Source organism: Manduca sexta, chromosome 20, assembly GCF_014839805.1.
Source record: "Manduca sexta isolate Smith_Timp_Sample1 chromosome 20, JHU_Msex_v1.0, whole genome shotgun sequence".
Taxonomy (NCBI): Eukaryota; Metazoa; Arthropoda; class Insecta; order Lepidoptera; family Sphingidae; genus Manduca; species Manduca sexta.
The window spans coordinates 12,355,131-12,382,839 of record NC_051134.1 but is presented as its reverse complement, the minus strand read 5'-3'; the positions used below and the strand labels follow the sequence as shown (position 1 = coordinate 12,382,839).

Below are 27,709 nucleotides of genomic sequence, written 5' to 3'. Positions count from 1 at the left end.
CTGCTATGATGACATTTCAGGTTAGTGTTACCAACTTTATATTCAACTGCGATCCAGCCGTTCTAGTAACTACAATACCTTGAAATATTTTATCCTATAAGTAATTTATGTTATTTTATAAATTTCAAGGTTACTATAATTTACTTACATAAACAACGTAATTGAAAAAATACAGGTAATAACGATAAATTACATGAAAATACAATCATGGCTGAACATTTCTTTGCCTTTGAATGACACAGTCCGCAAGAAAAACTTATTTGACATATATCAAAAAACAATTTTCCACACGCTTACTTTTTCTTAGATTTGTGAGATATATATTATGTTTTCTGTGATTTAGTGTGAAATGTGTGTTATTAAAGTTGCCTTAGTCAATATTTCGTGATGGTGTAATGTATATTTGTTGTTGGAAATGGAGACAAATGCAAATCAGAAGGGTAAGTACATCGTCGCCTGAGAAGGCCTAGTCTTGTTTGTGTATGAATAACTGTACCTGGCAATTCTCGCGACATGAATTCGCTAGAATTATAAATGCATGGTTTATTTAATTCATATACAATGATCCTTATTTAAATAATAACATTAATTAGATACGGACATCTTCCGGATCGAAGCTTATCTTTCCTCAAGCGACATTCTTATCGTTGTAATAATATCATACAAAGGTTTCTTGTAAAAATAATGGCGATTAACATTTTGGTAAATACAAGTATTGTTCCTGCCTTAGGTTATTCTCGTACCTGTGTGCATGAGTCATTATCGTAGCATTGTGATGTCATGAGCATGCTTGATTCTAATAAATAAAACGCGACGCGCCTTTATATTAGGTATACCATGCATTATAATAACGTTTAGGGTTGGACTGCGTTTTATGACCAAGTTTATGGACAGGCAGAAATATCATTTTTATTTGAGCTGTATGCAAGTTTTAAAAATGAAAACATTTTTTCAAATATGTTTTGTTGCATTTGAGGTAAGTTTTACTTCTTTATTCTGTGTTAGTGTTGATAAATAATAGTATCTTATCTGAGTGACATTGTAGAATATCTAGATTGCTCTTTAAATTTTTCAGTAGGCTTTGCAAATATTGTAAACAAAATAATTAGCACATTTCATAGACCACTTCAGTTTTGTATAAATTGAAAAAAAAAAGTATATAGTTAAAAGAAGTGATTAAGTAACAAGCAAATGGTATATGAAAATTCTAAATAAATATTTTATTTCATTGGTAAAATACAAATTTAAACAATAGTTTTACCTAATATGAACTTAGTTTGTATACTGAATATTGTTTTATATCTGAAACAAAATTTTTATGTAGTACATTTTTAAAGTTGGGTTTATTGATTTTCTTTTCAAATTAAAGGTATATTGTCAAATGTAGGACAGTATTGGAGATGACCATAATACACCTATGATGCAGTTCCTCCTTTCTCCTGGCCCAAATTGTTAGAAATAGCCAATAAATTTTGTATGTCTAGTTGGGCTTTTCTACTATTTAATTTTATGCAATACACAATTTAGTGTCAAAGATAAATATATTTTCAATTGTCTGGTATACAATAAAAACTGGTGAAAGTATGATCAGTAGCTGAATAAAATGTTTTATAAATAGATATACAAATGTATCAATAGGAGACAACTAAGACGAATAAAAAATGTACTTGAATTTGAATTGAAGTATGTTTGTTTTGAAAAACAGAAAAATATTATTTTGTGTTAGAATAAATTCTTTAAATATGCAAGTACTTTTATGCCAAGAATAGTGGCTATAAAGAAACTAACTTTCTCTGTATTGTGTACCAATTTCCATTTGAATCATGTTCAAAGTGTGTTAAATTTGGGTAAATAAATATAACTTATTATGACACACTGTATTCTTAATTTTTGATTGTGTTCCATGAAATTTAATGAACAATTATTTGTTGTTTTTAACTGATTGACTTCACTTTGAATGATGGAGCTATTATTTTTTTTAATTAAAAATAATATTTTTAAAGTCTAACACTAACAAATTTTGTTTACAAACATCAAGAATATCAATATGATGTTTGTGTGACAGTTATTTGTACACCTATTCTCTGCCAGGAGGTGAAACTTGTCTCCAAATGAGTCAACCACAAGGCCTGCATATTTAAAGCATGTCACATAAATGCATAGCTTATTACTGATTCCGATCACGCACAGAATACCTGACAGTACTACTAGTATTCTTAGTATTCTTGGGTTTAGGTTAAATTTATTGTTTATATTCCTTATTTGTTGTAGCTATATAGAAGTAATTTAATACAATATCATTATTTTCATGATTGATAAGAATCTATTTGCAAATGTGTGTCATATTATTTATCATGTTTTAAGTATTGTTCTCCTTGAGTAGGGATTGTCTACAGTTCTACAGCTATGTATAATTAAAATCAAATTTCTTCATGGCTCTGAAGATTGTGTGCTTCAGTGTGTTGAACAAAATATTATTTGTACTCACTATGGACTTCTTTAGTGCAGGTGTGCTCAAAAGGACATGTGCTATGAAAGTGATCATTGCAAATGTTAAATTATAGAACTACTACTATTTCATTATACATTTAACTAGCTTATGCCCGCGGCTCCGCCCGCGTTATGAAGTTTTTCGAGCTAAAGTTTTCCGTTATAAAAGTCACGCTATATATTTTCCCGAGAGCCTATGTTCTTGCCAGGGTCTCAAACTGTCTCCATACAAAATTTCACCTTAATATATTTGGGTAGTTTTTGAGTTTAACACATTCAGCCAGACACATGCAATTTCGTTTTATAATATATTTTTGTAGAACTATTTAAGAGAAACAATCCCGTCATATATTATTGTTGCATAACTTTAACCGTTTACGCAGCGCACGCAACGGAAGCTTTCAAAATGAATAAATTTTCCGTCTTTGCAAAATGTTTCATTACTGCTTCGCTCCTATTGGTCTTAGCGTGATGATATATAGCCTATAGCACTCCACGAACAAAGGGCTATCCAACACAAAAAGATTTTTTCAGTTTGACCCGGTAGTTCCTGAGATTAGCGCGTTCAAACAAACGAACAAACTCTTCAGCTTTATATAATAGTATAGATTTAATTTACTCTACACAATAAAAATACAAACTGATAAAAAAACATAAAAAATATAGTGTTGTCTTATAAGAACATAAAAATTCTTCAACAAAACAAAATAGGATTTTATTATTTTATATTTTTTTTTATTATAATAATAGAAACTAAAATGAAACCTAAATTTAATATTGTTTACTTTATTCCACTTCACAGCCACTGAGAAAATTGATTTAATGTATACCTACAGTAAATTATGAAAATGTTTTAAAATTTATCTATAGGAGGTAAACTTCTTCGAAATTTATATATCTTTTAAAAAAATACTTGTTACCCTAATAATATAAGCTATATTTTTTTATTGATTTGATTACTATTATCCATATTATTTTTTAGCTAAGTGGCACAGCCTGCATGAATGCCTTTCCAGTAATGAAACCATGTATTTTTTGTGCAATACTAAGGGGCTTCAAATTTCAACCAACAACTGGCTAGGAAATCTCCAAGTATCTTCAGAAACTTTATTATAGGTATATATTCAAAACAAAGTGTCTAGATTATTCGGCATTCTTTTGGTACAATAATGTATGGTTTATAGTAAGCACAGAGTAAAAATAGAATGCCTGTAAACAGGTTCTGGCCAAGTACTTAATTGTAAAAAAACAAATTTCTTTTTGTAAGGTCATGTTATAAATACCTAGAATAAAATACAAAGTCTTTAAAAATAGTATAATATATATTTTAATTATATAAATTCTATCTAAAATAATGTTCTATGTTTATACATGCTTGTATTATGATCCTTACCTTTTTGTTTTTATTTCATAACTAGTTGGCCCCCTAGATATTGCCCTGCCCCAAACTACCTTAGTAGACTTCATTTTAAGTAAATTACCTTTCTTTTTTTTAAATATTAACAAGAGAACCACCAATCAGGTCCAAATTTTCATAATTTAATGAAATCTTAACTTTTATAATATAGATTCAAACTATTCTGACTGCCTCGGTGGCGTAGTTCTATTACGGTATAACTGCAGTGCTAAGTTCTCGGGTTCGATGCCCGAGTCGGGAAAAGTGATATTGAGTTTTTCTACTTCAGTATGAACCCGGCGTCGTGAATTTTGGCCCCCATATGGTAACATGCTCGCCGCCCTATATCTTGGGATGGAATACACAGTGGAAAGTACCACCAGCACAAGCACCAGCTCCGGGATAAAAGACCTGAGTGTGTGTGTGGGTGTGAATCTATTCATAAATTTAGTAACAATTGTATCTTTCCTTTTATTACAGTTCTATTCAAAATTAGCTAGCCCAGGTTACATCTAGTCGTGCATTATCAAATTTATAATTATACTGAGGAATAAAACCGCGGATGATGACACAATAATCTGTTAATGAATTTGTTTCAGTGTCCTGTGTTGTTAACTACGCATACGATGCGTCCGAGCCTGACGAACTGACGATCAGGCCCGGTGACGTCATATGGGACGTGGACAGGTTGCCGGGCGGCTGGTGGCGCGGCGAGCTGCGCGGCAGACGCGGCATGTTCCCCGACAACTTTGTGTCGTTGCCCAACGAACACGGTAATTCGAGGTTAGTGTAAGAAAAATTATTATGCAGTTGGGCGCGTAAAAAAATCCTACGACAGAATTTCCATATTTTTTTTAGGCTTTTTTAGTTTTTTTTATGATATCTAGTATATATAAGTAAAAAAATTATCGAAAGATCTATTTAAATAAATAACTAATGTAAAAATCCGTTTATTGCTTTAATATCTACTTATATCTATTATGGTTTGGCCACAGTAAAATTGTAGAACTAAAGGCAAAAGGACGCGGCACAGCTCATAATGACCGGGAAAGTAGGTCCGATTTCAGCCTCTTCTAAACTTTTCTAAGGTGTTGTACGGAAGGTTTATAGCGGTAGCCTATTAAAATCTGAAAATTGCCTCTGCCTACTCGCTTACATATACGCCTACAAAACTTTACAAAAATATCTATTCATATGAGAATTCTGTAATAATTTATTCTTAGATATTTTTTATGATATGCTAACATTGTGGGAGAAAACTATTAAATAAATATGCAGTAAAGTTAGGAATTAATTTTATGCTAGAATGAAAGTTTTATGCTGCGTATAAATTTTATACCTAAATATTACCTATAATGCAAAATTTCTATTTTTGTTTTTATATTTTCATACAAATTAATATACATCAAAGTATGTCTGTGACATATTTTAAATTAGCAACAAACACAAATAGTTGTGGTACTTTATAATTATTTCATAGTTTTACTCTATTAAAAATCAATATTTTTGCTTTACGGACGTAATGATCATGGCTATAAGAAAATATGTTAATAAGTACAGTAATATGAAAATAATTAGATTTCATTAGGGTCAAGTTTTGTCATATCGTATAACGGACACGTAATAATTATAAGTCAAAATTTCATTGTTGGTAGTAAATAAAATACTTTTCCATTCCAGTTTTACAGCCCAAATTAGATTGGCTTGCAAATTAAGATTATTAAGTTTCGGTTTCTATTCCCATTACGATGACGTTTTGTTGAACTAAAGTTCACATATGGGTTAAATTGCTTCACAATCGGAACCTTGAAAAAAACCGATGAAGTATTCTTATAAACCGGAATCACAACACATACAATGGCGATTGTCGTAAATTTAATAAAAGTCTCCAAAATGTAACAAAACACTGATAGAAATTTAGATTGTTGTATTTCTGCCGTTATCAGTTTTTAATGAAACTAAATTATGTTCTTATCATTATAATATTCGTATTTTGAATCCGTGCAATACTTATCATAATTCTTTTGCGACACCTCGTTACGTTCGGCCATGTTTTTCTTTCAACTGTTTAGCACTATATGAAAATTCAAAAACAGTTTTGTGCCCCACTCGAGAGAATCTCAATTCTCAGTCATAGTTTCATTAGTAAGCTCGTGTTAGTTGTGTGAATATTTTATTGGAGTGTTGATCTCGCAGCCCGGATGGAGATCGTCAATACTTCGAGTAGTGTTGCTAGGAATTTAGACGCTCCCTGTGCCTCGGAAAGGCGATAGAACAAGACAAACAGCAAACAGTGCTGTTTGGAATGCTTTCACAGGTAACTTAATAAGTGACTTGAAAATACTGAAACTAAATTATTACTTGAAAATTAATGATGGGCTTCATCGGTAGTGAATTACAGCTAACGAGTCGCACCATATACTTAAAACAACGAATTTGTTTGTTATAATCAATTCTAAGTATCGACAACAATACTCTGGAATACACACAACGTATTTCCTAAGTATATCATCGCACGAAAAAAGCCAGTGAAATGTGTCATTCCGTGATTACATTGGATGTACAACATTGATAAATGCGTTAAAGAGGTGTTAAAGCGAAATGTCTCACTGCGATAAGTACGCAACTCGTAGGTGAAATTCACTGAAAGGACGTCGCTTTGTGTGCTGTGAGCTTGTGATACAAGTTTATTAAATAACATTCGTGTAGATTGCGACAAACTTAGCAGTATAGAATCTCGTGCATGGAATCGACAACAGTACCTTTTGTAGAGTGAGTGGCTCGCTACGACTGTGCCAAGCCGGCCGGCAAATATTAACTTGTTGGGATTTATGGTTTTATATGTGGCGAAATGAAATTGGAGTATGTATGTTGTGCATAATTATAGTTTTTTATTGGTATCCGGTTTTGCGGCCGGGCCCGGGGGCAATGGTCAGCGAAAGTCGTCCAGCTGGCGACTGGTTTAACGTTAAATTGTTTGATACAGTTTTGTTTAAATATTTTTCGATTAGTAGAATAATAATGATTGTGCACTTTATCTAATCAGCACAGATACGACGATAAGACGCGTGGCCCGCGCCAGTCTGTGTTTATTGTGCGGCCCTTGGTGCTATATTTTTACGTGTCTTGCAAGTTTTTACAAGTCTTCCAATATTGGTAATACTATTAAATTCAACCGGTATGTGTTTCTTTGCTCCATTGTGTTACAATATGTTTTTACTGTTTGAGTGAATGTTTGAGAATAATAGCGGGTTGACCGAGTTTAATCGATGTCGTTCGGATTAAAGTATATGTTATTATGAAGTACAAAAAGAAACCGAATAGACTTATTCCATTGGACAGGTGAATATTATTGGATTTGGATTATTTTAGTACGAAGGTAGATTTTTATCGATTTATTGAAAAATGCTGATATTAGTTCGTGAGATACTCATAAACAGGTGCACGAAACTTTTTTTTTTTAGTATAATAATAGCAAAACTAAATGATTCATGCCCGGGCACGTTATCTCAAACAACATATGGAATATGATACTGCTGCCAGTATTCAACTATCTTGTCTTATATAGCGTAACCCCTAATTATATTATTGCGAAATCACATCGTATCCCCCGCAAAAAGATCAGTCACACAGGTTTACCCTGAGTTGCCGATAGTAGTTTCATTATATCGAGTCTGGATGAATACAGGGCAGCCTTAAATAGACACAAGTATTATACTACCTAAAATAACTCCATTATACATTTTTCATTACCTTACTATGTAAATATACTGTAAATTAGCTCATTTTTACATTCTTGAAATAGTTATCTAAGTCTATGTGATACGGAATCCATATTGGACTAGAATATATAAATGGGTCAGCCAATCGTAACAGCTTCTGCTCTGAATCCGTCGGTGTATATATTTTTTTCTGGCCTTTTGTTGAAGGGCAATATTGCAGTATTGTCTTCGTGCCGACAAGACTGTGTTTATATGATTCATATTACGTGCGATTTTATTTTCTATCAATGTTTTTGACACTTCTGGACGTACCTTCGTGTTTGTCATGTATATATTTTTATTAACGAATTAAATCTTTAATTCGGAGCTGAAACTTAGAACTGGAAAAGGATGTTTTTATCGTTTTCCAATTTCTGTTATGCCATAAAGGTTCATATTAAAGGTTGAGATTTGGTATATCTTGTGAATAACTCGTCGTTTTTCGACTTAACGAAACACTCTTTGGGCAGGGGTTTAAATAACTCGAAAATCACAAAGAGGTTATTAAAAAAAAGCGAAAGCAAAAGTCATTTTAGTTTTGCAACAGTAAAATATATTACTAAGAACGCAACCATTACCATTAAAGTTCATCCAATGATCGTTCCCCATTCAAAAATTACGTGTTTGTCACACTCGGGTTACACATTTACAGTCGTCAACAAAAGTTGGGGACCGTTTAATTTAATTATTTTTAACGCCCTCATCCCCGTTTTCAGCAAAACTAAGCATAGTAATTACCCCCCGCCTCTCAAGCTTCCGTAAGCATAATAAGGGACTTTCTCCGCGAAACCAAAAAAAAAAAAAGGTATATCGACGGTCCTTACGTAAAATATCGAATCTGCAAAATTGCATTTTGCAGATGCAATACTTTACGTAGGGACCGTAACATAAACATGGCTTGTTTAGCGTTAATTACCATGGAAATAAGCACTTCGATCCTTATTGTCTTAAATAAATGCAGGTCATTTTAATAAGAACCCTTTAAATATCGACAGTCCCTTTACAAAGTATTGAATCCGCAAAATGCAGTTTTGCAGATTCGATACTATACGTAGGGACTGTCGATATATTGTTTACAAAATCTGTTGAATTTTTTTTTTATTTTTATTTATTTATCAAAAAATTAATAACATTTTTTAAATAAATATTGCTGACTTAATCACTGTACAGGCCTCCCGTCCTCCCTGTCATCGAATATAACTAACCATTATACCAACCTTCCGACTTTAGTGTTTACGTAAGTAATACTTAAACGCTGTAAAAATCAAATTGCAATATGATTTTTTCCCTTAGTAAAATTATCCTTTCAATCCCTAAAATTTAAATTAATTACAACAGATTTGCTTTTGTATAAGACGAGGAAAAATAAATGCGTCTATTAATCTAACGTGTAGAGATGATTTGAAAGTTTCGTGGCGGATTGTACATTTTCATACGGCGCGACCTCATCCGCGATCGGTTCGATCATAATACGCGCGACGTGAGACGAGTTGAACATCTTGTGAATATATTGATTTTGATGTTTATGTTTTTTTTTTATTGTTGTTGGTGTCATTGGCCGTGAGCTAACGGTCGCGTTGTGTGCCAGGTCTGTGGGCGTGCAGGACCGATGTCGCGCCGTGTACAGCTACCAGCCAGCTAACCCGGACGAGCTGCCTCTGTGCGTTGGTGACGTGTTGGAGGTCCTCGGAGAGGTATGTGCAAGCTGTATGTTGTAGACGTAGGTTAAGGACAGATGATAACATTTAAATATTTCCTTCTGTTTGCTTAGGTTTTTTTAACGTTTCCAAACACGGTGGAAGTTTGAAAGTCAATTTAATTTAAGATGACCCGTTGTTCCACTATCATCATTCTTAATTATATTCCTATATCTCTGGGTTATGCAATTCAAATGATGCAGTTTACGTTTGAGTTTCTGATTTTTTTACCATTCACATATAACTTGCATGACATCACTGTTCAAACATGAGCATTTATTTGATCCGTGTTCGAAAATTTGCGCACACTCTTTCATTGTTGTTTATTATTAAATTACTTGCATCGGGCGGTAATAAATGATTACTGGTACAGTTACAATTTTATAACATTAACCCAATGAACTTATTTATAAGCATGTGCAGTAGATATAAATGTTTGGTGTTGGAGTATCGTGTTAATTGCTTTGATTAACTAGTGTAATTTGTTAAACATGCTCGATTTGTCAAGTTGCTATCAACATGACCTAGAACTATAATTATCTCGAGGAAATTGCGATGAACTGAAACGACATTGTTACGTAAAAGTTTTGATGTATCACCATTGAGTAACCATGAAATACTATACAGTTGATAATGAAACTCATTGAGCACCCTGCATTCATTCAGAAACTATTAAACGATTACATTTGAATGTAAATATTGTGATTGCCAGTACGGTGTTGATATGTTTTAAATATGGAAATCGATGCACGAAATAGTTTTTGTTATCATTTATGACTTTCAAAATTATGAAACCCAGAATACGATTGACCGATTAACAGCATAGTGTTATTAGTAGAAATAATTATACTTTAGTTAATTCTCGTGTATCGGCGATAGTAAATTGAGTGGAATAAGGGATGTCTCGAGTCTTGATCAAACCAATCGTTAACATTTGCGTTTGATACCCACTGTTCGCTGGCCCTCACGATTTCCCCTGGGATTTCGTGGCAACCTACTTTAGTCCGGGTTTCACAATTTTACTGCAACTTTATTGCGTCATCAAATTAACCCCAGGAAGAAGTATTATTGTTGACATCGCGTCACTAACTATGCAATAATTGTGACAAGCTGAGCGCATTCGACGCTTGGATCTTCAATCCAATGAAATGATTATCCAGTTTACAACTGGCAAGGAAACATAAATACTTAAGTTTAACTGTAAGCATATATTCCCTCATAGGCTAAAAAAGGTCCATCGATTATAATCACTAATTACTAATATGACAGTATAAAAAACGTATTTTTTTTTATGGCGAAGATTTTGTCTGGTGCGGCATAGATAGAAAATAAAAGAGGGGACTATTTTAAAATCGTCAGTCCTTAATAGGTTATCAACAGGTTTATCTAGCAGCCTAAATAACATTTGCTCTACATTAAATGTATTTATTCTGGAAATAAAAATATATATTATTCCGGCATGGTGTAAAGTGCAACGAACATTGTAGGTAGAAGAGGGCTGGTGGCAAGGCAGGCGGCAGGGCCGTGTCGGAGTGTTCCCCTCAAACTTTGTTGTGATGTTGGACCCGCCGCAGCCAGCGCCTCCCTTCGAACCGGCGCCTGCGCTACCTCCTAAACCTGGTGAGTTAAAGTTCTTGTACAAAATTTTCTACACTGTGTTGTCGGCTCCTGCGTCAGAGGGGGCTAGGGTCTTGTTAAATGAATATTTTATGTGTTTTAGGGGAAATGAGTAGGTATCATTTAATGCGGACGTATCTAGCGACATAGACTTAAGCATACAAAACTCCTAAAATAGAATAGGAAGGTAAATGAAGATGCAGGTTTTGTCAGTGACAGAATGACTGGAACAAAACATTTGTGTAGCGTTAGTTGTGTAGAGAATATAATAAACTATTAATGGTGAGGTGCGCAGTCCGTAGTCATGCTAGTCAAGGCCCTATCTTAAGGGGTATTCCCGTTGTTAGAAAAATCATTCACGTAAATATGAATCACACGTCCCACTTCAATACATGTCATTAATTGGTTCCGCAACTTATCCTAGTTTATGTATGCCCTGCATTTACCTTTTTTGTTATCAAAACAAAACTTGAACATTTACCTGAAAGTTCATGACGATTGTGACATTTGTCGTCGCAGTTTAGTCGTTGCGAGGGATTTAGTCCATCGCACCTTTTACTTGCGCAGGCAGCGGAGGCCGTGCCGCTAGTGACAGTGACCTTGACATTTTTAAATTTCGAACGGCCGACATGTACCTGAAGTAAGATTTCTAGTTCAATTCGTGCACTTGTACTAATAGTCTGTTTATAAGCTTATCTTGAAGTGATTTAATATTATTAGGTGAGTGATTGAATTCTAAATTATTTCGAGGTTTGTTACGTGTTTGCTTTTTTTTTATTTTTCTTGCCGGGTCAACGTAGAGAAGTTTATCATGTATAAGAAATTAAGGGCTGACATGTCGTTATCCATTGAGAAAAAAGTACGAGTCCGTTTTCTTTTGTGACATTAAACGGCCATGTCTAAATATTACTTCACTACAAAATCCTACTGCTAGTATGCAACCGAACTCTAAGAACATTCTTAATTCAAATCTAATGGAATTAAAATTCAATCATCACAGCTCGACACTTCTAAGACCTAAATTCTGGACACGCGCATACTATTGAGTTCATTTGTTGTGACGTAATCGTACGAATAAGCGTAGTCACACAGTCCCACTAGAGAGCGGCTGTTACAATTTGTTTAAATACTTAATAGTGCTGGCCGTGTGTCGAATTGCGTACGAACCGTAATGTTCAAATTGTACTGATTTAATCCCCGTCCATTGAGAACGTTGGCCGTTCCAGACACATTAATTGAATCAATTGTACCGCTTGAAGGGGACTCCTGTTAATCATCATTATGACGCTTCAGCTTCCGTTGTTGTTACCAATGTTTACACTTTGAATCAATAAATTGTACACTATGTGTTCACAGTATAAAGAGAAGTGCGTAAGATTTTCTATAGTATAATATTTTAAATACTCAATTTAATGGAGATTTTTTTAGAAATCGATGCGGTTTTTTTTTATTTGACGACTTTTAGTCTGGCATAAATCATAGGTCGATCGATGAAACGCAGTTATTGTTGTAGAAATTGAATCATCTCTTCTGCTAGTGCTCCATTTTGAGGACTGATGCAATTATCATTTCCAACTTCTAACATATCCCAATTGTGCTAGTATATTATGTGACTATGGGTCCGTACCCATAGAGATATTCAGAGATATTTTGAGCCAAGAAATGATCATGGCTCTGTAGCCATAAACACAATATGTTATGAACATTTTTTGGCTCAAAATATCTCTAAATATCTCTGTAGATATTTAGAGATATTTTGAGCCAAAAAATGTTCATAACATATTGTGTTTATGATTATGATGTTTTATGCAGGAAAGAATCGCGTATATTGTACAATCTATATTGCAGACTATTTCGGGTTCGTTTTATCACGTGTCCGGCAAAAAATATAATCTGCGTAACCTAATGATATTATTATAAAGTGTGCTAATGCCATTACAGTCATTTTAGTTTGATATTCGTGCAGTCACGTTGTATTCCACTGTAAGGTATGAACTGTTTTTGTTTATTTAATCTTAGCTTCCCAAAATGCTGCACCTACTGAGAGGGTTATGCACTCGTATGGAAATTTTAAATTAATGTATTATTTAAAATTGCGAGCATATAAATGAACTGCTCTAAACAATAAAAAAAACAATTGTATTTTTTTTTCTTCCTCTGTATCATGTACCGGAGTTTGTAAATTAAACTGATTTTGAAAATAGCAACGCCAGAGTTTCTTGCCCGTTTATCTCTGGTGAGAACTGCTTTCCAATTGGTGGTAGAGTTAATATTGACGAAATCTAAATAATGTATATCACTTTACAGATTCAAATAAATTATTTCATATCATATATCAATATGGTCAGAGAACAGTGACAATGTGGTTATACCTTTACTTACCTTTTTATGAAAATTTGCCTCTTTATTTTGACGAGTTCTTTAAGGTTCTCCCGCCAGCTAAACGGGAAAATAAAACGTAGCCTAAAGCAATCAAGAGTAATGTAGCTTCTTATAAGTGAAAAAAAATAAAATAAAAATCGGTTTAGTAATTTTTTAAATTAGCGCGTTCAAACTCTTTACCTTTGTAAATTAGGATAGACAAAAAAAAAATGATTTTTGTTAACAGTAAAGGAGCTGTGCCGCGTGCTGTTCCCGTACACGGCGGTGAACGAGGACGAGCTGACGCTGGCGGAGGGCGACGTGGTGACGATCGTGTCGAAGGACGCTCCCGACCGCGGCTGGTGGCGCGGCGAGCTGCACGGACGCGTCGGACTCTTCCCGGACAACTTCGTGCAGCTGTTGCCCACAGGTACTCTTAGCTCTAAGTGTAACATGCTTGTCGACTACACACGAGTGTGTAAACGACGTATTGGAAAGTATTCGTTACTAACTTACTCATAATGCATAGTCATTTCCGTGCACGAATTATTCGGCTTATTATTCGCCAATAGCCTAAATGAAGCATCAGATAATATATAAAGTACGCGGCTTGTATTTTTTCTTTCTGCCAAAGTATAAGATGTAATGCTAATACACACATTTATAATATCTGTTGTATGTAAACGGTGTAGTACAAATTAGTTACACTTAATAGTTAGTAGTTACATTGAAAGTGACAGAATTTTTATTTTCGGCAATACTAACTACATATCGCGCTGTTTCTAGACGGTCAAATCTATACTAGTCTCGAACACTGCTGGGCTTATTTGAGCTCTGTCCCGGTGTTCTTTCGGCGCCCTATTTTTATGTCACAATAATCCAACTTTACTTATACAGTGTATCATTCTCTTCAAGCTTGTTCCCGTTAGGGTCTTTAGCATCGAGACTAGGTTCTGGCACCCAGGACGACTAAAAATCAAGCTCCTTCCTTTCCGAAGCCGGTATTAGTACTATTTATGTTAATGAAAAATTCACCTGACTTCCATAGTTTCTCGGGATCTGTAGGGTTTTGTGCTATACGCTAACGAAAGCATCTACCAAGTTTTTAGTTGATAAGACGCTGTTGAAACTTGATTTTAAAGGCATATTCATCATAGTTTCTCGAGATATGTAGGGTTTTATGCTATACGCTAATGTAGGCATCTATCAGGGTTTTAGTTGATAAGACGCTGTTGAAACTTGATTTTAAAGGCATATTCATCATAGTTTCTCGAGATATATAGGGTTTTATGCTATACGCTAATGTAGGCATCTATCAGGGTTTTAGTTGATAAGACGCTGTTGAAACTTGATTTTAAAGGCATATTCATCATAGTTTCTCGAGATATGTAGGGTTTTATGCTATACGCTAATGTAGGCATCTATCAGGGTTTTAGTTGATAAGACGCTGTTGAAACTTGATTTTAAAGGCATATTCATCATAGTTTCTCGAGATATGTAGGGTTTTATGCTATACGCTAATGTAGGCATCTATCAGGGTTTTAGTTGATAAGACGCTGTTGAAACTTGATTTTAAAGGCATATTCATCATAGTTTCTCGAGATATATAGGGTTTTATGCTATACGCTAATGTAGGCATCTATCAGGGTTTTAGTTGATAAGACGCTGTTGAAACTTGATTTTAAAGGTAGGTATAAACATCCCTACCCCTCCATCTATTTTAGCTGGAAACCAGGATTTCCTGTGATAAAATATGGCATTGAGACTAACGTTATATGAAACGATTGCGGGTTGCGGCCAGACATTATCTTTATGTTTTGGTGATTTATAAAAATTATATTTCGCAGTTGCAATAATCTCAAAGCTCTTCGCGAACATTTTACGTAAGCTGAAAATTTTTAGAGCGCGATAATTTAGGCTTTTTATCTTTTGAGTTGTTTTCATAATATTTGTCCACGTATTTATATAATGTACACATTGTCAGGAGTAAAAAAACTAATTGCTGCATAGAAAAGGGTAACTCAGTTTTATTGTTGCCAAATCCCCAAACATAGTAATTGTGACTTTTTTTACATCTTCGCTGACGAATTTATATGAGTAACTGGACAATAGTGACGTTATTTTGATATTGGTATATCCCTTCTATGGTTGGCAATAATGACTGATACAAATTATAATAATAAAGTCGATAAGCACTTCAGAACTCTTACTGTACTAATACGCGGTTCTCTTTAAATATAAATTAATGAATGCTATACATGCATTGATATTATTATGATTTTTTTTTAAATTACGTTCATTACTCAATGAACGTAATTTAAAAATGGTTAAAATGGTTAACGCTAATGGAGGTAAATTTTAAAATGTATTTTTAGATTATCACTTAATAGACTAGATAGATATAATAATATCAGCCCTGTATTATATACTGTCCCACTGCTGGACACGGGCCGTCTCTACTACTGAGAGGGATTCCTTAGTCCAGCACGCTGGTCTAGTACGGATTGGTAGACTTCACATACACTCAAAATTCCTATAGAGAATTTCTCAGGTGTGCAGGTTTCTTCACGATGTTTTCCTTCACCTACTCACTAAAGGTTTTTTAGTTGTACGGCCGATTGTTTGCTTCATGAATAGTCCTGCGGCATCCCAATACTGCCACAAAATACCAATTTTAAAACACAAATTCCATCCTTAGAACTCTTCACTTACATCCAACGTTTATTGCTATTGCATCAATTAGTCAAAACCTGTTCATTTTAAAACGACTTATGACTCACAGTCAAATCACATCAATGAAAGAAAACAACACTACTTTCTATAACGATGGCCGGTTAATGTATAAATTTTAATTGGTTATTGGCATATTGGTGGCGCTGTCATTAATCAAGTTGCGATCGGCCGCCGAGTATCGATGCGTATTGTATTACTAACGACCCGTCGCGATTTTGTACGCGGCAAATTTAATAAATATCGTCCATAAGTGAGGATTTTGTGCGTCACGTGACATGGATGTCAAATATAAAGGTAAATTTTAATCAATCAATTTTGTTATCCTTTTTTTTAGAGATGCAATGGTTGGGATTTTGTACGGTTGATTTATTTTAAACCTAGCAGTGCTGTAGCTACATAGTTGGCGCCTGTAGTCTGGTTAAATTTTTTGCTCATTTTAAGATTTAATTTTGCTCATTAAAATACTCTTAAACTTTAAACATTTCGATTTCTATACTATTGGTGATGCTCTAGGACTCTGTCTAAGCCCTTGAAAACTTTGCTTATAAATAAAAAAATCGTTAAATATAGTTTTGTCTACAGCAGTACACACATTATTTCTTTAGCTTTTCGAGTATTTAAAAGCGGTGGTACATAATTATTTACTTTCGACTCAGTAGTGCCGGTTATTACACTATAAAAACTCTTGAATATAAGCCTTCCATAATAGAACACCTAATTTGCCTGGGATATTACGTTCAAATTTAAGTTATAAAAAATGGTTTACAGTTGTTATAAATAAATTATATTAAAGTTCTATAACTTTTACGACACATATAGTTGTTTAGAAATCGATTTAGTGACATTATAATGCATAATTTACGAATAAATAACTCTGTAAGTGCCAATTTTTTTATTAGAAACTGTCGCGTCTGAAAGCTACTTTTTGCATACTAATAAATGTGAAAAATTTGTGTCAATTGTATTTCGTTAACGAATATTACTTCGTGTAATCAAAATGAATTGGTTCGTAACAAATTATTAATGAATAGATATCAAATTTAGGAGCGATGTCGATTGTAGAGACCTAATTTAAAGTATCAGATTACTATAGATCGCATTACATAGAGATATAGTCAATAGTGATAAATGATAACCTAAGGACTCGGGACACAGTAACCTACACATAATTCGATAATCTTTGTAAATATAATAATGCAATTACAATTATAATTTTTATTACACTTTAATAACTAAATTGTGTAACGTACTAAAAATATTATCTTGACGCGCGTAGTCATAGTCTAAACACCATCATCAACAGATGAAATTAAATTTAAAAATAAAATTTATTTATTATTTTGTTTATTGTTTTCAGGCTATGTAGTTCATAAATATATTATTTAAAGTTTTTTTAAACACCCTGTCCAAGTACGTAATTGGGCGTGCGAGACCTTGAGTATAACAAAGTTGTCAATATGGCACTTTTAGCGACTTGTTTGTTAAAACAATACAAGGAACTACCAGAGTATTTAGCGTGGGTTTAAAGCGATATCGCACAAACATATTATGGAAACTAAGTGTGTTGGTAAACAACCTGCCCACTATAGATATTTAAACGTTACGTGAAGGGAGCCGGTAATGCTGGGAACTTCTGCGTAAATGCTACTTGTCACATAAATATATATTGCATAAACTGACCAAATATAAAACTGATACTCAAGGGTGCCGCCAAGATTAGTTTTAGGGAGATACATCTGTATACTTCATACCTAAGCAGTGTACTACATAATAAAAGTTTTCTATTTCTAACTGAAATCGCGCGGGTTTTTGAAAATGCTTTATCACAATAAAACCTCTGTGCTCGATAGTTCTCATTGTTGCGGACTTATTTTTATTATGATTTAAGGCAGGGGGGTGCATTTGCACCTACTTGCACTCCCTACCCGGCGTCCATGGTTACACTCTAATCCATGCTCCCAATTAAATGGTTATATAATAAGTACTATCTACAATAGCTCTGCTATGCTATGCACACATAGGATAACGTCAAATAAAATTTACTTGAAATTCCGAAACAGACCCTTTCATATTCATGACTTACTGTCTGTTAGATAGAGTTCTCCGACCGCGAAACTGTTTCGTTCTTGCCCATTTATTTGAATAATAAACGGCTCACTAAATTAAATTATATTGTGATTAAGTAATTAAAAAGCATAAAGTCGCAATTTAAATAATGCAACACGTTTTATTTTTTAATTCGGTTGGGTATAATCGGGGAAAATAAGATTTCGTAAATGGTAGGTAGAGTTATTCTTCAGACACTTTTGTTAACACTACGACAGCGAGAATGAGCCGGTCAACGACTGTCACATTACGTAAGTGGTGGCTTTGCTTTTGTGTTTCTTTAGGTCAATGAGACTACTTATACAGCACTGTAGATATATTCATCAGATGACCAATTTGATTATTTATTTATGTGCTCAAAAGGAAAGTGTCAAACCACGTAAATACGCATACCCGTACACACTAGGTGTCCTAAAATGGTTAATCCTTTGAAGTTCTTGCGTCCGCGCTATCCACGCGATCCGAGCCGCAACAAACGATAACACATCACATACACATCGATCACGCGCACGAGTCGTTGTTTATTTTTTCCCTTCGCATTATGTCATCGCAAACGTGATTTTTCCGAGTAACTTGTAAGTTAGCGGGGCATCTGCCGCGTGCCGCCCATGGTCTGACACTAGATCGATGTTATACTATTGACATTTGTCATGAAGGTTGCGAGCGGCTCGCGAGTTGTGATTTTGCGTAACTTCGTAAGTTGTGAGCGCGCTCGGCGGCTGAGCGTGTCTTTTAATAACTAGTTGCCTCACCGTCGGCCCGCTGTAACGCGGTGCAGTGTCGCGCTAGTTTCCTTCATGTTTTGATTTTACAAAATGGTCTTAGAAAGTGAGTGGTCTACGGAATTTATTTAATTATTTAAGTTAATTTATAAAAATTGTTTTTTCAGTGTCAAGTATGAATAGTTAATTTAATTTACATATCCGCGTTGAAAGTGTTGTGTTATCATTGATTTAATTAAGTGGACTGTTCAAGGTATCATACCGACAGTTTTTGGAGGACCTTCAAGTTGATTATTGCTTATTGCAGTAACAGCAGAGGTGGAAGAGAAGAAGCCGGACCGACCGCCGCCCAAAACGAGCAACTCTATCTATCCTGCACTGAATAAACACTTCGAGAAAACGGCCTCAGTCAAAGAACTAACCACGTCTAAAATTAGGTAAGTTGATACTAAAACTCTTATCTCGCGAAGATTAGTAGTCCCAGGTCATTGTTCAAATGTTGCTGAAATATTTTGGTGATAAGGAATTTAATGTTTAATACTATACACTAATCTATGTATTGACCGATAGTTTAATTAAGCCGATTAGCAATGTAGTTTTGTATAAATTTTTATGTTTAATATTTGAACGGAAGGCCGATAAGTCCCGCATAACCCCCTCTCCCAATGCGAAGTGCTGGAAATGCATCTGAACAGAAATTCCCTACAAGAAAAATGGGCAATAAGAAAAATTCAAACTTCTGAATTTAAATGGTCACTATTATTAGTCAGACAAGACAATCATAATCAGAGACGTCAATTGTAAAAAAAAACTCATTGAAATGTCCAACGGACAAAACAAGACTTTTCCTTTTTTGAGGCAATAGGAAAACAAAGGCATGATCAAACCTCGTCACGTTGCGAAAATATAATAAGAATAGTGTTTTACTTACTTATCACCTTAGTAGGTACTCGTATGCTGAGCGTCATAAGCTAACTTACTAATACGATAACAATTAAAACACGAACTTATTGTATTATTCATACGGTTCATAAATCTACCGCGGTGGCTTACAACCGCTAATCGTCCATTTTCATAATACTGATATCCACCGTATGGTATTAGACATAGAACATAATTCTCTATATACTAATATCAATCGTATACGTATGGACATAGAGTTTTAAATTGTGGATTTTAGTGTATCTAATTTAAGATGTTTGTATACAGTAGCACGCACAAAGAGAACACGCTGAGTAAGGAGTCCAGCACGCAGAGCACCGTCACGCTCTCCACAAAGACCGAGTCGGAGAAGCTCATACACAATGAGACCGTCGTCGACGGCACCTTGGACGGACAGGTAATACGCACGTCTACACTACACACCACACTTATCATACAGTCAGTGTCGACTTCCCTTTAATATACCTATAGAACAGTCTTTAGTTTATGCTGCCCTGCATGTCCTATGTGCGGGTGCCAATTCGGGGGAGCAAAAAAGAAAGTCCCGACGAAGTGGCGACGATGCGGATGACGTTAAGCCCTAGACTTAGGTGGTAGTGTGTTTCAATTGCCGGCTATAATACAGACGTAGTACCGCATCCAAGTGCGGAGGTGTTATAGTTTTGCTAATAGAAAAAACTATCCATTCTACAATCTATTGTAAGATCTAGTTTCTTTTCACAAAAATTCATACAAGTTTTAGATAAAATTAATTCTTTATTTATAAAGTACAAATATTAATAAGAGTCTTCACAATTGGCGTGATCTATCCCCCTTGAGTCTTTAAAACAATAGCTGCGATGCCATTCGTGACTAACTTCATACCAGGCATAAACATTGACAATATAATTAGTAATGGTACTTTGCTTAACCATTGAGATAATATAAGCTATTGTTTCCTTGTATGCATAATCAATTTTCTTAATATTTCTAGGTGAAGAAACCCCCGGTGCCATTAAAGAAGAGTCCCACGCCCATATCGAGTGTAGGAGGGCTGCTTAGCGGATTGAAAAACAAAATGTTATCATCAACTGATAAGTACGTACATTATTACCGTAAGTATGAGAGTCGACCCCACTTGATTAATGACAGACATTTGCTCTATGTTTGAAACAAACAGAACACCCCATTCCTTATTTTTTTTTATCACGATTCAAAATCGATTTACGTTCTTTTAACTATGATGTCGTGTGTGTCGTGCAGTACCGTCCTAAATGTATATTTTTTTATTGTGCAGCGACCTGACCTGGCGGCATGTATTAGCTCACGGTGCGCGTATATTATAACTAATCTAAAATAATTGATATGTTTAGAGAGAAAGAGAAGTCCTCGTCGACGACAGTGTCTAGCGGCAGCAGCAGCGGCGGCGAGTGGGACCGGCCCGACGGCGCCGCCTCCAGTAAGCCTACCACCAACGCCGCCACCACCGCCGCTACCACCACCAGCACCACTACCACCACCATCACCAACTCCAGTTCTGCCACCTTTGACCACATTGAACGCAATTCTATACTGAACGATCCGAGAGCTGGCAGGTAATAAATCTTATAAACTATTCATAAATTATCATTCTATACGACTTGGTAAATTTGCTATGGACTCCGATTAAAAAATGTTATTTGGAATGGCGTCTCGATAGATTACCGACTGACGAGGGATGATTATGCCTCGTCAGTCGGCACATTTATGTCGGTCAGTTCGAACCCTGATATACATAGGCTGATCCCGGGTTGCGATACATTTATGTAGCCCACTTTGGAGAGTTTTACACTTTGAATACAGTGGTCACTATCATGGCGGATACAAATATTCTATCGACGGCTGAAGTCAATTATTAATTGTAATATTATCGGTCGTATTGTTTGACAGAGTGAAGGCGCCGCGGCGCCGTCCTCCCAGCCAGACGTTGCGGGACGACACACCCCAGCAAATTGGACTTAGCAATGGGCACGAAGGTATGGTACAAGACCATTTCAATTTAAAACCAACAGAATAATGTGATTGTCTTAACGTAGCAATAGGTACTAGAAACTAATATGAACCTGCAACTTTCAACACTAAGATTCAAATCAAATATTTGCACAGCACCTTCGTGTTGGAGTAATATAAAATCGGTTACCTTTGATTTCGGAGTCAACTATCAACCCACGATAATATTTTAATGATAAGATAGTAATTTTATAAATTATACATTTTGCAGTTGTAGAAAAGCCGCCGAGCGACAAAGCCGAAGAGATAAAGCCGCGCACGCGCGAGTGGGAGAAGCACAAGGCGCCGTGGATGGAGGAGCTGAAGCTCAACCAGGCCAAGAAGACCAGCTTCGGAGCGGACGGCAAGTCCCGCTCCGTGTCGGGCTCCACTGACAAGGCCAGCAGCGGCAGTACGGACAGGTGCGGCTCACTACTACATAATTGATAGTATTTGGTTTAAAATTGGTCAAAGCACAACTTGCGCATTATACACAGTAAAACTGAAGCGAAAATTTTCAATTTCTTTTAAAGTCGACAGAAAAATTGTCCAGTAATTAACAAACTCATTCTTTTCTTTAAAGTCGGACATAGAGAAAGGCAACAACATCACAGTGTTTCTGTATTACTGTATTAATTTAAATTACACTTTTATCTTTTTTAATTTTATCTATATAAAAAGTTAGATCATTATCATAATATCTTTTTATGTTATTCAGAATTTTAGATTGCGGGCTGGAAGAAAGAAAAACTTCAACACATTCAATGGAAATGTCTAAAAGCACATCATCTATCACGAGCCGAATGACAGTTTTAGAAAATTTCGAGGAGGTAATATTTTATGACAGTAATTCGCCGAGTTGGTCGACCGGAGTTCGACACCCGATACCCGCGATCTACATCTTATCCATACCCGCCAATCTCCAGAAACACTGACTTTATCTCAGTTCGTTGCTAATTTCAAAGCGAATATCACAGCGGTCCTAGTGTAACTAATTATGACCTGGATAAAAATTATCGAAGGTCATCAATTTTGTCATAATAATGATATTATCCTGTATTGAGAACATTTTATATCCTTTGAACTCACAAAGTGTAAATATATCATTTCGAACATACCATGAATTGAAAATACATAAACATAATATTGTCCTTGAGAAACATATTTGGATATTTTAATGATTACTTTACTGTGGTCATATATGTTTTTATTTACGATTTAAATAGACGAAGGTGCGTCACTCGCTGGACTCGAAGAAGGAGACGACGTCATCGCGCGACGCGGAACCAAACTTCAGTAAGCCCGTACACTCGCCCACTGCCGCAGGTACTACGCACGCATTCTGTAATCTTTATTAAATCAAATAAATAATATAATAAGTATGTATAACATTCTAAAATAAAACCTTTTTAACCATTGTCACCGTTATGGGCCTGTTACCATTTTTTTCCATAAGTGAAGATTTATAGTGAGTGAGTGATAGTGAAAATATCAGTTTAAATCTACTGAACAATATTGTGGATTTTGTGAATAAGAGAAATATTTTTGTGATATTACAGGTCGTACTCTCCTGTCTATGCTGGAAGAGATCAAGAAGCCGCCGGCGCCGCCGCCCCCCGCGAGCCCGCCCCCCGCGCCGCCCGCACACCCGCCGCCCGCCGCGCCGGCGCGCGTCCTGCCCGACCTAGACAGCGTCCACAGGACCGACAAACAACAAGAAGTCACCTCCACCACTAAAACATCAAGCATATTCGAAAAGTCCACCACTCTCGAAAGAGTTGAAAAACTAGACGAGAAACTACCCGAGCGGCCTACGAGTATACTCAGCGGCGAAAAAACTATGTCGAACACGCTGGAGAGGCGACTGCACTCCGCGAAAGTGGAAAGGAACACGAGCGAAGGCACCGACGCACTCATCGCGCAGCTCAATAGCAGGGTATGTAGTTAAATAGGAAAATTTTGAGTCAGTATAATTTTAATGAAACGGCTACATTTATGCGTGGTGACAAAAAAAAAATTTTGTCCAAATTATTCTCGAATTTCTTAGTCAGAATCATTAACTTAATTTCAATTCACTGATTGACCAATGTGCAAATTATGTGTATAAACTTCTGAGTTAGTACATGCAAGAACTCGTTTTAATAATGTTGTTTTATTCATACAAGGTGTGTCTTATGCAAGCTCCTATTAATTTATGGATGTCAAGAGAATCAATATGATCTCATAAATACCTAAAGGTTTAATGTACCCATAGTCTGGTTTGCTACTATGATTGTTCATGATGTCATGTTTTAGTAATGATTGTTAAACAAAGATTTGCGAGATCTATTTAGGTAATTCTTCCAACATTTGTAAACAATATGGTTATAATATAAATGTGTGACTTTATTTTGAATTTCAGCATGTTTATCTTTGTCACACTTCAGTTATAAATACAACTCGATTGAATTTAATCACTGTAAAAAAAATATTTAATTGTTTGTTTTCAGATATCAAATCTAGAGAAACTTCTAGAACTACAAAACACAATGTTTAAGACTGCGATAGATGAGCTCAACTCGAAGCTGAAGGTCGAGGCTGAAAAGCGACAGGAATTGAAAGTGCAGCTAGACAAACTATCTCAATGTGTGATGCAAGTGTAGCCTTTAGTGTCTGCGACACTGGACTCAAAATCCCGTGGCCGCACACACTCCCGAGAGTATTCCAGTTACGTGCACTTCTGAGGACTGTTGGACCTTTTGTGTTGTGTTTGTGTTGTGTCGCGTCGTGTTGTTTGTTGTACAAAGGCCTCCGAAGTCAAGGCTCATACGACGGCTTATCTAAAGCTTTATCGTTCAGATGTAATTTTATTTTTTGTAATGCGATTTTTATAAGCCTTTACGACGTGTTTTTACGTATTAGCGTATGATTTCTATGCTATTGTTTTTATTGTTAATATATTATGGTATCAGTGATGGAGTATTTGTGAAGAGGAGAGTACTTATCGATTGTGAAGTGTAATGTATCAATAATTAGTAATAACGTTGGCTACTACGAAACTCTTGGCATCTTAGTTGAATAATTCGTGTAATGCTTTGTTATTATTTGGTCACGAAAGCATTGTGTAAATTAACTTTAGGTGTTGCGTAATTGTATAAGTTAGGAATGAAAGTAACGTCAAGTGTTATGTGTAACTGAAGTTATGTAGGTAATGATAAAATATAACATACACAGTTCGGTGCAAGTGAGCGTACTTACTATGCGTTGTTTACAAAAATTGTGCCATTTTGATTTTTGACACGTTCGCGATTGCGCCCGCGAGGGTTTTGTCGTTTATGTACCTATGTAATGTAATACAAAAATTAAGTAGTGTTATCCTAAATAGACGGCGTCGTAAAAATTGTGATTCACACATTCCATGTAACTCGAGTCACGTCTTGTGTATGTACATAGGTATTTTCCTTTTGTATTAAGTTTATCGGACGCTTGGACGGGGATTTGCGGTTTTACTATAAACGTTAAAGTAAACAATTCAGATTAAATAGTGTAACAATATATTTTTATCTCACAGCCGACATATTTTTGTATATTTCATAGTTTACATCCGATATGTGTTTTTTATATTTTCTTCTCAACTGTTAACTCTATTTACTGCAAACAATTACGACTAACAATAATGTTAATTAATGAATTTATAACGACTAACTGCATAGGTTATCCTGTATGTGTTGGCAACTGAAAAGCAGCTTGCAAAGGCAGTCATGTTGATGCAATTGTATAAAATAATAGAGGTTGTAGTTTTAGAGTACGATGCGGTTTTGCCTAATTTGAACTGCTATATTGATATTGGATAGCTCCTAGCACAAATATGGTCACACAATTGTTTTTATACTTGTTTCCGGTAATTAAGCAGATTTTATTAAGACGGACGATGATCAGTATAAAATAATATAATATTTTTAGAAGTCTATAAAACTTTAATGTAATTTGTAATCCTAACCGCACAAATATAAACTTTATATTTAGCTGAATATTTCCTATTCGTTGCGACGTCGAGAACATTTCGCGTTTATTATTTGAGAAGAAAAACATATTCAAATATTTTGTTGTTTTTTTACAGGGTTTGTACCTGACATAGAATACGCTGTTACAATAAGTTGTAAAAATTATAATTATAATGTCTGTGCTAAATATCGACATATATCGGTGTATCGCAAGTATTGTGCTCTTTTGCTATTATTTATTCTGATTACGTATGATTTCATATTGGACATCTAACTGAGCAACTATAGCCTAAAGTAGACGTTTCCAGTTAAAGTGTGGTACGGGAAATTACGTTTACAAAATGGTCTCTCAGCTAAATTCCAAATGTTACTTCTTACGTTTTTAAATGGGTGCTTGCTCTTGAGTTATACTCTTTTCATTTTATTTCATTGGAAATGATCGAGATGGAAAGCTCTTCCGCGTTTTTGGCAAGCTAGCGACATCGCGTTTTATATAAGGACCTTTAAAAATATACGCTTTATGTTTCATTTCATATAGTTATTCGCAAACCAAGCCAACATACGCATTTAATTTATTGCATCATGTAAATAACTATAAATAACACGAGAATAGATTAATGTTTTAAAAATGTACATAATAAGCTTGGTGAAAAGTACACACTGAAACGGTTTATAAGATAAACCATATCGAATGCTGTATGAGGGATGATTTGTTGAAGGCAGCACTGTAGAGGAAGAGTCGTGCCTCGGGACGAGTGTCTGTACCCTTTTTAATGTAGCTCGTTGTTCTAGTATCAGTGACGGAATTGTGAGGTGTTGGGACAAATATTACATTATAATATATGAACGCGTTCATAAATATCTGTTGTTTAACCTATTGTCAATTACTTACTGTTCATATGTAATGTCCGCACACCTCACGATTCGCCACTTTTCGGAACCGCAACGGGTAAATTAATTTATGGATTTTATACAGAGTGAATGCAAAAATATTGTCTTCTTAATGGTACAAGATATACTAAAATGATTTCTATGAAAATGAAGTATTCTAAATTTGTTCGATAGAATAGTATCAAATAAATATTGTTGGACTGCAGAAAATTTTATATTTACAATTTAGATTAATGTCTCGTGAACAGCGGTTCGAAATTGACTAGAAAAGCTTATATGAATTGGATGGACTGCGAAGAGCGTAAACCGCAATATATTTGCGTATTTTACACCCGCCGTCCGCTCCACGCCAACATGTTACAGTTCATCACCCTAACCTTGAAACATTTATTTTGGTTGTGGAGTGTGATATTCGGGGCAAGACTCCATAGCTGGTAAACCATAGCACAGTATTGATTCTCAGTGGTTCGGCTATGGTAGTCTTCAACGCAGGTTCTACATAACGTGTAAAGCTAAGAGGAATAATAGCAGCTTTCTTTACTTAAAAAATCTCAAAACGGTATAGTAAGGCGAAAGGAAAAAATTTTTACATATTTTTTTATTATTATCGTATAATACGAATGAATTCTGACACGGCTCAACCTCAGTACGACCTGAAACAAATTATCCCTATTATAGTACAGTTTTCGACGTAATTTCTAGTACTTAATTTATTTTTTATGTAATCTACCTATTTCAATCATTCCTGAGGTTTCGACAATTCAGAATATAAATAATAAAATACATTTACTGATAATGTTTATGTAGTTTTTTCTTTTACCCAAAGCATGTTTACCTTTTGCGTCATGGTGGCAACTGCATAGAAATACTGGGAAATGTTTATATATTAAAAAAAAATTAAGAGGATATTTGTACACTACAAATATCGCCTAGTGGCGTCTATTGTCAGCAGGTATTGACTTATTTAGCGACAGGTATTGGCGTACTTCGTGGCAGGTAGCTA

At 35.1% G+C, this 27,709-nt stretch overlaps 1 protein-coding gene across 7 annotated transcripts; it reads left to right on the top strand.

The window, feature by feature from the left end:
- Positions 1–232: 232 nt before the first annotated feature.
- LOC115449580 (SH3 domain-containing kinase-binding protein 1) lies at positions 233–27,508 on the top strand. 7 transcript variants are annotated; one of them, XM_030177440.2, is made up of 15 exons: positions 233–440; positions 4,486–4,669; positions 9,236–9,341; positions 10,832–10,964; positions 13,570–13,752; positions 19,191–19,320; positions 20,096–20,222; positions 20,799–20,902; positions 21,178–21,399; positions 21,734–21,819; positions 22,065–22,254; positions 22,551–22,662; positions 23,059–23,158; positions 23,392–23,768; positions 24,322–27,508. In XM_030177440.2, exons 1-15 carry the CDS (start codon positions 416–418, stop codon positions 24,472–24,474), a joined length of 2,232 nt encoding a protein of 743 aa, XP_030033300.1. In that variant the 5' UTR covers positions 233–415; the 3' UTR covers positions 24,475–27,508. The 7 variants fall into 7 exon arrangements, with proteins under 7 accessions (XP_030033300.1, XP_030033299.1, XP_037296477.1 ...); XM_030177439.2 differs by having other exon boundaries at positions 20,093–20,222; XM_037440580.1 differs by lacking the exons at positions 233–440; positions 4,486–4,669 and adding an exon at positions 5,926–6,203 and having other exon boundaries at positions 20,093–20,222.
- Positions 27,509–27,709: the final 201 nt, after the last annotated feature.